At 48.0% G+C, this 11,077-nt stretch overlaps 1 protein-coding gene across 1 annotated transcript; it reads right to left on the reverse strand.

Annotated features, from left to right (window-relative positions):
- Window positions 1–3,134: 3,134 nt before the first annotated feature.
- On the reverse strand, window positions 3,135–4,886 carry LOC125529688 (putative serpin-Z12). The gene has a single exon (XM_048694115.1). It carries the CDS (start codon window positions 4,830–4,832, stop codon window positions 3,561–3,563), a length of 1,272 nt encoding a protein of 423 aa, XP_048550072.1. The 5' UTR covers window positions 4,833–4,886; the 3' UTR covers window positions 3,135–3,560.
- Between the last annotated feature and the right edge of the window lie 6,191 nt (window positions 4,887–11,077).

The following is an 11,077-nucleotide window of genomic DNA, read 5'->3' on the forward strand; positions in this document are numbered from 1 at the left end:
TAAGAGAGGACACTTCTCTCTATTAATTATAGCTAGCTAACACAATATATGAAACACCTAAATTAACCCCCCAAAACCCCCAAACCCCGCCCCCTTCAAAAAAAACAAAAACTCCAGCCACAGAAATGCTGACGCGTGGATGCCTATTGGTCCCGGTTACTAAAGGGTCGGGGCATTAGTACCGACACTTTAGTCCCGGTTCAGGAACCGGGACTAAAGGCCCTTACGAACCGGGACTATAGGCCCTTTTTCTACTAGTGTTAACTCATAAGTCTGTGGAGCAGCGGGCCCTTGGATAAAAATTCGCACCTCCCACTTTCATTCTCATCTTATGATCTCCACCCACAAAACCAAACAAATAAACAAAGCAGGAAGAAAAAAATGGTCGGGGCAAATCTATACCTACTAATAAAAGAAATAGGTATTCTTAATCCGTTTTGCTATTTTATAAAAAACTCTCTAATATTTCTGACATTAAACCCGCAGTACATATCAAATATTTTAAAAAATACCCATATCTTCTAAACCGTAACTCCAAATTTGACATGTTATATATAGAATTTGATTAGAAAAAATGTAGAATCTGAATATTTCATTCGGCATAAAAGCTAAAGAAAACAAAAAACTAGGTGTCTTGGAAAAAGCCGCAATGAGCACTGTTCAAAATTATGTACAGGTATTAAAAGTAGTTCAAAATCCCCACAGCTGAACGTTTCTCTGATGGGCCGGGCTTTGCTAAGATCTGGTTGTACAACATCTGGCGACCAGATTCAGTTGTTGTTCCACATGTACAAGCTAATCAAGAATAAGATTCAGTTGGTGTGTCAAGTACCCAATGCGGCTTCAAGTTAGAGATGAAATCCATGGATTAACCATCTGAATTAGTTAACTTTCGGGCATCTATGAAGGCTGGGGTGCAGTAATCCTTTTAAGATGTAGTTACTCAATGTCCTGGTAATCAAGATGCTCCAGCAGTGATGATGTTCATAAAAGAAGATTATTGCCTGCTTGCTTTCTTAAGAGTTTGAAATATTATCCAAAAATTCAAGTCCGAGATTAATGGTCGGGGCTCAGGGCATAAGTAGGACTTTGCAAACTGACAACTGAAACAGAGGTGATCATTTGCTTCAACTGCCTGAAGACCACACATGACCCATGAGTAAGATGGAAGAAAGAAGTTGTTCCATTGCAACATGGCACTTGTATTCAATCTGTATCTCAATCAGTAGTAGCCAGATAATTTTTTTGACGGGAATTCTACACCTTTGAGTAGATAGTCGGCGGTTTGCCTACTACAGGTGGTAAACCAGGTGTTCCAGGTGACAAGAGTGAGTGCTGCTCTCCAAAAAACAAAAGGCTTATTGATTGCTTGCTTAAGAGAGATTGAAACATTATAAGAAAAAATCATATCCAAGTTTAATGCCAGGCCATAATTAGGAGTGCTGTGCTTCAAGGTTGTCTGCTCCACGTTTTCTGAACTGCCCATGCCCATCCCCGCCGCTCACCATGCCTGAGAAGTCGCCGCCTTCGAAACTACCGTATGTCTGCATTATGCACCCCTTTGTACCACACGAGAATCACCTGTTCTAATTGTCTGTACCATCTTTTCACTCTCATGTATTCTGTTTTTCGGGTTAAACAAGAAGCACAATCTGTAGAAGAAGAATAGAGCCCCTTGTCGATAGATCGACACCAGTTGTATCTGTGGTGTTTGGGAGCCACAATTAAATACAAACGCACAAACTTGCTTTGTGTTCATTAGGCGAGGCCCTGATGACATTCTGCTCTCGATCAGGCTGTTAGCGTTCGTCGTTGCCTGATGAACCGGGCTAGCAGTAGGTGCTAGCTTCCTTCATGAGAGTGCTGCCAGCCTGCGTAGACGCGACGAACTGATCCTGTTTTTCAGAGACAGGATGATAAGTTAAGATGTATTAGTCCTTGCCGATGCTCCTGTTTTTGGTACTGCCCCTGCCCATCTTGGCTTCATTTCATCCCGTTGAAACCATGTTTCAAAGTGGGTTTCAGTTTGAAACCATGTTCAGGCTGGCAGTTGTTGCATGCCCGGCGCTTCGGCTTGCCGGCCCGGGCGCCTAGGATCGCCGTGCTCCACGTAGGGGACGAATGTGAGCATCGCCGAATGAAAGTTGCAGAAAGTAGTTTTCCCGCTGTACTACTTTTGAACAGCTGGGTCAGCAAAGGATGTAGTAAATGCAACAAATGTAAGTACACTTTAACAAACTAGTGTATGTTCTGTCTGTCATGTTTCAGAGTTACAACACGCTCGTTTTTGTCTCAGTTTTGTTCTTGTATTTTTGTTTTCCTCTTCTCTCTAACTTGGCATAAATATATCTGCTACTCTTGTGATGGTCGACTGTAATTTCATTTCGCATAAAAGTTTAAGAAAATAAAAGGACTAGCTGTCATGAATAAAAGTTACAGTAAGCATTGTTCAAAATGAGTATGTATTAAAAGTTACAGTAAGCATTGTGGCAGTAAGATAAGATGCACCCACTTTTAGCTGTACTAGTCAGTAGTCACTGCAAAAATATCCGAAGATAACAGAAGCCCACTGATCCATAAACATGTCTACACCTGTTCCAGTAGATTGCAGAAAAGATTTTGTTTCACAGCTCAAGCTTTTATACCAGTCCATGGATCACATGCTTGGCTTGGTTTGTCGTCAAGGCAAATTCAGCACCTTCATCTGACACAACGTGTCGCACTGCATCCACGTGTGCACAGTATTCAAGATTCAGCTAGCGATTCTCTTACTACAAGTTCAGTAGATGATCTTCTGAAATTTGGCACTACTGAGAGTAGCAATGAGATGTTTCACTACTGACAGGGGGAGAAAATTGACCAAGATGGAAAGGAACTAGTGGTCGAACAAGTATCTTTAGGAAGGAAAATGGGTACAGACACTGATTTGTGCAGAACTCGTCTGCGTATATAGCCTGAATACCTATTTCTTCACACACAAATTATTTTACATGCATCTGTGTTACATGAGGTTGGTAAGCCAAATGTTCTATGGAAGACTAAGTTGAGCTCACCTTTCAACACTTCCCTGCATCTACAAATTAACCCTTTGAAGATGCACGTGGTAACCCAAATGACGTCCACCTGATGGGCGTTAGGGCGGCCCAGGGGTTGTCTGAGAGACTACAAAATTCTTTTCTTTCTTTTTTTGCCTTCTGCAATTCCTTTTGGCAAAGGCCTCGTTCTTGTTCTGCAAACAAGTGAAGATCAGATGCATTTCTCCTTTTGAATTTCTGCTTGTCTGTCAACATTTCTCTGCATCTGTAAAACAGTAAAAAGGCTGGACACTCCTTGCTTGCTTTAAGACTTTGAAACAATCTCAACAAAATCATATCCAAGATTAATGCCAGGGCATAACTAGAGGAGTACGATTTCATAGCTTGCATCTCCTGCCATTCTTTGGTCGTACCACTATAGCTTGGGATTCTGAGTACTTAGACATTAATCTTGTTCACAAGGTTGGTTCCACATGTTCAATTACTCAAATAGAAAACCTAAGGATTCCACATTTTATAGAGCAATTATGTACTTATCCAGTTAACTAGCCAGAGGATTGACCACATGACCTCAACCATGGCAAACAAGAAGGGCCGATCCGCCACAAAATCCACCAAATGCGGTGGTTCCTTTTTCTCAAACGCACTACCATCCATGCGTATGACCGTGACAGCAGCGGCCACGGTGCCTTGCTCGTCCACCTCGATGGCGGCCTTATGGTACACCCGTGAGATGGAGAGCCGCCCATGCCCATGCCCATCTTTGCCGCCCACCATGCCTGAGAAGTCGCCGCCTTTGAAAGCCCTGGTGACACCAAGCTTTTGCATATCGGATGACGCCTCAAACTCGAACCTGAACTTGAACTTGGGCACCATGAACTGCCCGACTGGAACCTCCTCCACCGGCGTGTGCTTCCTGATGAACTCCGGCGTCGACACCGCCTTGTCGTAGAGATCAGCGAGACTGAGTGTGCCGCTGTCCGGGAGAAGGATCAGCATGTAGAATGCATCGGCTTGACGCAGCACGTCGTTCTTGTAGGGCAGCTTGAGTGCCCTGAAGCCCGGGTAGAGCGCGATGTACTGTGACCGGCCTGTGGTCATGGCCGGCACGCCCACGGTGGTGCCGCCGGGAACATGGAACGGCGCCGTCAAGACGTCGAACGGGTAAGACCACGCTCCTTTGAAGTAGAGCGCGTTGGCGAGGACGACGGTCGTGGACGAGTCGATGGAGCCGGGAGGGAGGATGTCGCGGATGAGCTGCTTCGTCGCGTCCGCCACGAAGGCGTTCACGCGCAGCCTCACCTGTTCGGCCCCCGACACGAAGTCCACGGCTTCCGCCGTGGCGCCGTACCGCGACGCCCTGGTGGCCATGAACTCTCGCCTGAGCGCCAGCCTCCGGTCAACCGAGACATCGCAGGCGAAGGACGTCTGCGGCAGGCCGTTGAGCCTGCCGACGAGCTCGTTCGCCGGCGCGTGGTGCAGCTCGTGGAGCGACGCTGAACCGAGGAATCGCAGGAGCTCCCTACGCGTGTCGCCCCACGCGCCGGCGGTCACCATGGCGAACGCCGCGTGGATCGACAGCGGCGAGACGACGAAGTTGCTTCCCGTGCCGGCTGCCGCCCGGACGCCGACCTCCCTGGCGAGAGGCAGGCACGACGCATCGCGGACAAGCGGACGAGGAGGCGCGTCGGCGAAGAGGGTCGAGCAGAGGCGCCATGCGGCGAACAGGGCCAAGCAGAGTACGACGGCCTTCCCGAAGGACGAAATAAGAATGGGTTTTCCGTGGGTTCGCGCCATCGTGGCAAGGTTTTCTATTGGTGTCCATCGATCGATCAGATGTTAAAGACGACAGGGGAGGAGAGGACGACGGGAGGCGGCGGCCGGCGGCGAGTGATCCCTCCGGGACAATGGACTAATGGGCTATTGGGCTATACTGGACATCATGGATTTTTAACGAGATGGCCCGCGGAAATGCTTGCAACATTCTAATGTTATACTATGTTTTTGTAATTACCAATAGCATGGCATTTGAGACTAACTTGCACTTAATGTTGGATGTTGTTCTATCACCCACATGATCTTAAGCTATGCATTAATAATTTTAAATTATATTTAAGTGTGGATGTATTTTATCTTATGATTTATGAAATTCACAGCTGGTCTTCGATTATTTGTAAATGTTTAGGGTTCATTCTAAATGTAAATTGGAACAAACCTCTTTAATCTAGTAATTATTGAATCGGTAAACTTGAGATCTTAAGATTTTTGAATCCATTAGTTTCGAAAGGGAACCAAAAATACTATTTTGCATCATGTATAGGGTAAAGCAACATCCGAGTCACTTCGATTGCGCTAAGAAGTGATCACCCAGAAAACATATTGTTCAATTTTTACTTGAAATTTAATCAAGCTCGAACATTGATATGTGTTTTTCCTGAAATTTTGTCGATACCAAGAATACTACTTGGTTTTTTCATCAAAGAGCAGTTGCGCTTTAGAATTTGTGCCACTTCTTAGTAATTGTTCATCGACAGTTTGTGTACAACTCTTCATGATGTTTCACAAGAGGAGACCTATGTTCGTCAAACACCAAGTTATGAGCACGGTAAAGCTCTAATTTTGTGTCAATGCTTTGGAAAAGCACTATACGAGGAATTTCCAGTTAAAGTTGTTAGATGAAAACGGCATACTCCTTCTGATCCATATTAATTGACGCACACTCAGTACAATTTTATACTAATAGAAATATGAGGAAATAAGGAGATGTACAAAACTACAAATGAATACATAGCAATGTGTGAGCGAATTTCCAACAAGTTGGACGGGTGACACAATGAGGCATGCATGGTATATCCACGTGCATGATAGAAACATATCATACTTCTCATGGATGTTTTACAACTCATCCTCTCTATACGTTGCTCCTAGTTGCTCCTATCTCCCTTCTTCTGCACACCCGCCTGTCTTTTGCCAACGGAGGTAACAACATTGGTCACTTTGCCTCACTAGATGCCACCTGATGATGACTTGTAGAGAGCATTTGCATCGCCGGCTCTACGAATAACTTCCGCGTCCATTCCAGGAAAATCCAATCCAACTCATGCTTGGGCGAGACAGTAACCTCAAAACGGTCTGAGAAGGCAACATCGCCGAAGATACTCGCTGGTGATATGAGCGTCGGCTGGTAATCATATAGATTTGTCGGAACACCCCCGATATGTTTTAAATGCTCTGGCATGTCATCTTCGTTCTTCACTGAGACAGCCTCCAGCCTGCGGTGGCCGCCGCAATCACCTTCTTCCTTTTCCACATCAATGGCCTCGTGGAGGTTGTACAAGTAGGCACCGGTAATTTTGAAGTTAGCAAACAGAAGGCCACCTCCGCAGTCCCAGGCCCCCAACAAATAATCGTGTGACCGAGAGCTTTGCTTGACCAGAGTGTATACCTTCTCCCATTGGTGATCGGGAGTGAGTAACCAGAGCACCATGTCTTGGCCGGTGCACATGTAGATGCACGGACGCCCACCTATCTGTAACATGTTGCAGGGTTGAATTGGTTGCCCTTCCGGGACAGCTACGCTTGTGACGACCTCGTCGTCGGCATCGAAAACAAGCATGGATGTCGCATCGGTCTCATACTCTTCAAGTCCCTCCTCGCCGGTGAAGTACGATGTGTATATAAGAAAGTACACTTTGTTGTTCACCGTGTGTAGGCTGTGCTCGCTGAGAATCTCCTTGTCGCATGAGAACACCGTCCTCGGCACTTGCTGGCAGCCGACACTGTCCAATGATGCCACCATCAACGTTATGGTCGTGCTATTGCCATCAGCTACGAACTCCGAGATGAGAGCCTTGTAGACCTTGCTCGACGGCGCGTACCCAAACCCCAAGAAGCGGCGTAGCACATAGCCGTCGTCGTCCTCGGGAGCCGCTGGCGGCGGCAACGACGGCACGGACAGGCGCACCTCCTCCTTGGTGGCCGGGTTGAAAACGACGCCGTCGAGGGAAGACCGGGCGGCCAGGAGGACCAGCCCGTTGCAGGTGTTGGCGTACCAGCTGCTGTGCTCGAGGTTGACGGTGTGCTCCAAGGCGAACGCGGGGCCGACGGCATTGAAGTAGGTGGTCTTGCAGTAATCACATTTGTCGTAGAGGCAAGCGGCACGAGGAAGTTCCAGGCCTGGTGCGCCAAGACGGAGGTGGCGAAGCCAGAAGTGCGGGCTTCTGAGAAGTTGCCGGAAGCGCTTCGAGAGGCCGATGCAGCGCACGGCGCAGCGGGCCGGCAGACGGGCGAGGATCTCATCAGCCACGAACTCGTCTCCGAAGACGGCCTCGTTGTCAGCCGTAGACGCCATGATTCTTGTGTGACCAATGTACCAACACCGACGGCCAACTCTTGGTTCTCTTTGTGCCGGCCGAGTGATGATTCCTAACAAAATCGACTTGCTCGGTTATCCCTGCGCTGCCGAAATATAAAAGGAGAGAATACCTACATCGGTGTGCTAGCAAATTACTATAATCCGAGTACACCTCGGTGTTTCTTGGCGCCAGGACTCTTGATCCAAATCGGAGTTGGTACCGCTCGTACAGCGCCAGATTTTTTTTCCTCAAAAGACTGGATCTTTATTTTAGGGTCGCTGCTACAAATCAACCGAGTGATTATAGGGTTGACAGCCGTTTGATTGCGGCGCTGACGGACGTCGGATCAGGCCCCTCCGAGCGTTTCTGTCCCTCACGTTTCTCAGCAGCAATGTCGCCTTCCAGCAGCCGTCGGAGCAGCCGCCGTCGCCGCTGTATGTTGCACTGCAGCTCCCATCGTCGGTGTGTTGAAATATCTCATGTAGGCCTATGGGCCGGCGCATATACTTCTGGTATAGGATTAGTTAGTTAGAGATATACTAGTATCTAGTTTAAACTCTTATCTCTATCTATTCTCTCTTGTACTCCAAGTTATGTATGCGCTCATGGGATAAGCCCCATCGTTATCAATAAATACCGGCGGCCCTCTCTCGAGAGGGTAGAACGCTTCCGTCATATTTTCTATATGGTAATCAAAGCATCCTCTTCCTCCACGTTCTGAACCCTAGAAACAAATCCCATCTACTCCAAAAACCCGATGGCGTTTTCATCATCAACCACAGCTGGTTCCGGCCTTGGTTCTCAGGTCTCGGAGAAGCTGACCAGGGAGAACTATCTCCTGTGGAGGGCCAGATCCTCCCCCACTTCCTCGGCGCAGGGATCTATGGCTACCTCGACGGCTCCATCACCGCGCCAGAGAAGCTCGCCATCGTCAAGGACAAGGACGGCAAGGATTAGACGATCCAAAACCCAGCGTATGACGCATGGATCAAGCAGGACCAGCAGGTCCTCGGGCACATCCTGAACAACCTGACAAGAGATGTGCTCGTCTCCCTCGCCTCCATCCGGACTGCTCACGCACTCTGGACAAGCCTCGGTAACATGTTTGCCTCACAGTCTCGTTCACGCATCAATAACCTTCGCATCTCCCTCGCCAATGCTCAGAAAGGTACCCAATCTGCTGCGGCGTACTTCTCCCGGATGCGAGGCCTCGCAGATGAACTTGCTGCGGCCGGGAAGCCACTGGAGGAAGATGAACTCGTCTCCTTCATTGTCGCGGGGCTGGACCTCGACTACAACTCTGTGGTCTCAGCCCTGGACGCCCGCACCGAACCAGTCACCGTCGACCTCCTCTACTCGCAGATCTGCAACTTTGATCACCCGCAATATGCAATACAGAGGCGGGCGTGAGATTGTGCAGCTGGAGGCCGTAGAACTCCAGAAGCCCGCGGAGAAATGGATGAATTGGAAATCCCAGTCCCCAGCCAAACTGTGGTGGGTACAGTGGCGGCTACGGTGGCTACAAGAAAAAGCAGGGCGGCGGTGGGCGTCCTTTCTACAACAACAACAAGGGCGCCCGATCAGGTGGTGCACCAGGTGGTCCCGGAGGTCCAGGAGGCCCCGGTGGCCCTGCACCTGGCAACAACAACGCAAGGGGGAATGATCCCATCCAGTGCCAGATTTGTGGTAAGCTTGGCCATAGTGCCAAGGATTGCTGGTACAGGTTCGATGATGATGCACTGGAAGAAAAAGTTGCTGCTGCTGCCCAATACGGGGTGGATACGAACTGGTACGTCGATAGTGGGGCGACCGACCACCTCACAGGAGAGATGGAGAAGCTAACTGTCCGTGACAAGTATCGCGGGCAAGATCAAATCCATGGTGCAAACGGAACAGGTATGAGAATAGATCATGTTGGTCAGTCAGTATTACATACCTCTAGCCAACCCATTCATCTTAAAAAAATTCTTTATTCACCTCATGCTAGAACAAATCTCCTCTCTTTTCATCGTATTGCTTTGGACAATCATGTTTTTCTTGAGTTTCATCCCTTTTTCTTCTTGATTAAGGACCAAACAACGAGGAGAACTCTCTACAAAGGTAGATGCGTTGGTGGGCTCTATCCGTTGATTCCGCATGTTAGGAATTCCAATAAACAAGGTCTTGGTGTCACCACATTATCTTCGGCAAGGTGGCATGATCGTCTAGGGCATCCTTCTTTTACTATTGTTCATCGTGTGCTTAGGAAAAATAAGCTCCCGTTTGTTGGTGAGCTTAGCAATGAAACAGTTTGTGATTCATGTCAGAAAGGAAAAAGTCATCAGCTTCCTTATCCCGTGTCAACTAGTGTTTCTTCCAAACCATTAGAACTCATTTTTTTTATGTATGGGGGCAAGCACCTCTTTCTGTTGGCAGATACAAATATTATGTAAGCTTTATTGATGACTATAGCAAGTATACTTGGATCTATCTTATCAAGAATAAACCTGATGTGTTTCAAGTCTTCCAAAATTTCCAAGCACTCGTTGAACGAAAATTCAATAGTAAGATTATCTCAGTTCAGTCAGACTGGGGTGGTGAGTACGAAAAATTGAACCCTTTCTTCCAACAATTAGGGATTTCTCACCATGTTTCTTGCCCTCATGCTCATCAACAGAACGGCTCGGCAGAACGTAAGCACAGACATATCGTTGAGATTGGTTTGTCCCTACTTTCTAATGCATCTATGCCCCTCAAGTTCTGGGATGAAGCTTTTCTCACTGCCACTCATCTTATAAACATCCTACCTAGTCGAGTTATCAACTTTGAAACACCCACCGAACGTCTCCTACACAGTACACCAAACTATGCTTCTCTCCGCGTTTTTGGGTGTGCGTGTTGGCCAAACCTACGGCCATATAACTCGAGAAAGCTTTCTTTCCGGTCGAAACAGTGTGTGTTCATTGGGTATAGCCCCCAACATAAAGGCGTCAAGTGCCTTGATGTTTCCACCGGTCGGGTGTATATCTCCCGTGATGTCGTTTTTGATGAGACAGTCTTTCCGTTTAGAGATCTCCATCCAAACGCCGGCGCTCTCTTACAAAAAGAGATTCTCCTTCTTCCTGCTCATCTTTCCGGCTTAGATCAAGGGGGCAACAATACTACTGATCACATGAATAATTCTCATGCTACTAATCCTATTGATGGTGCAGAAAGTACAGAAATTTTTCGTGCAGAAAATGGCGCTGAAAACAGTGCATATCAGCCCATATTTCATGCTCCGGAAGAAGACGAATGCACGCGAGACGAGGATGATTCGCCTGCGCCTGTGCATGCCTCGGGATCCGCAGGTGAGCGATCCCATGCAGATACGCCGCCGCCAGCATGGCGTGGTGTTGGGGAACGTAGCAGAAAACAAAAATTTTCCTACGGTTTCACCAAGATCCATCTAGGAGTTCATCTAGCAACGAGTGATTAGATGCATCTACGTACCTTGTAGATCGCAAGCGGAAGCGTTCAAAGAACGGGGATGAGGTAGTCGTACTCGACGTGATTCGAATCACCGAAGATCCTAGCACCGAACGGACGGCTCACGATATATAGGAGGGCCAGGGGGGGGGGCGCCGGCTCTAGGATATCCAATCCCCTAGGGTGGGGCGGCGGCCAAGGGGGGTTTCCCTCCCCCCAAGGCACCTAGGAGGTGCCTTC

The sequence above is a fragment of the Triticum urartu genome, unplaced genomic scaffold (assembly GCF_003073215.2).
Source record: "Triticum urartu cultivar G1812 unplaced genomic scaffold, Tu2.1 TuUngrouped_contig_5773, whole genome shotgun sequence".
In the NCBI taxonomy this organism is placed as follows: domain Eukaryota; kingdom Viridiplantae; phylum Streptophyta; class Magnoliopsida; order Poales; family Poaceae; genus Triticum; species Triticum urartu.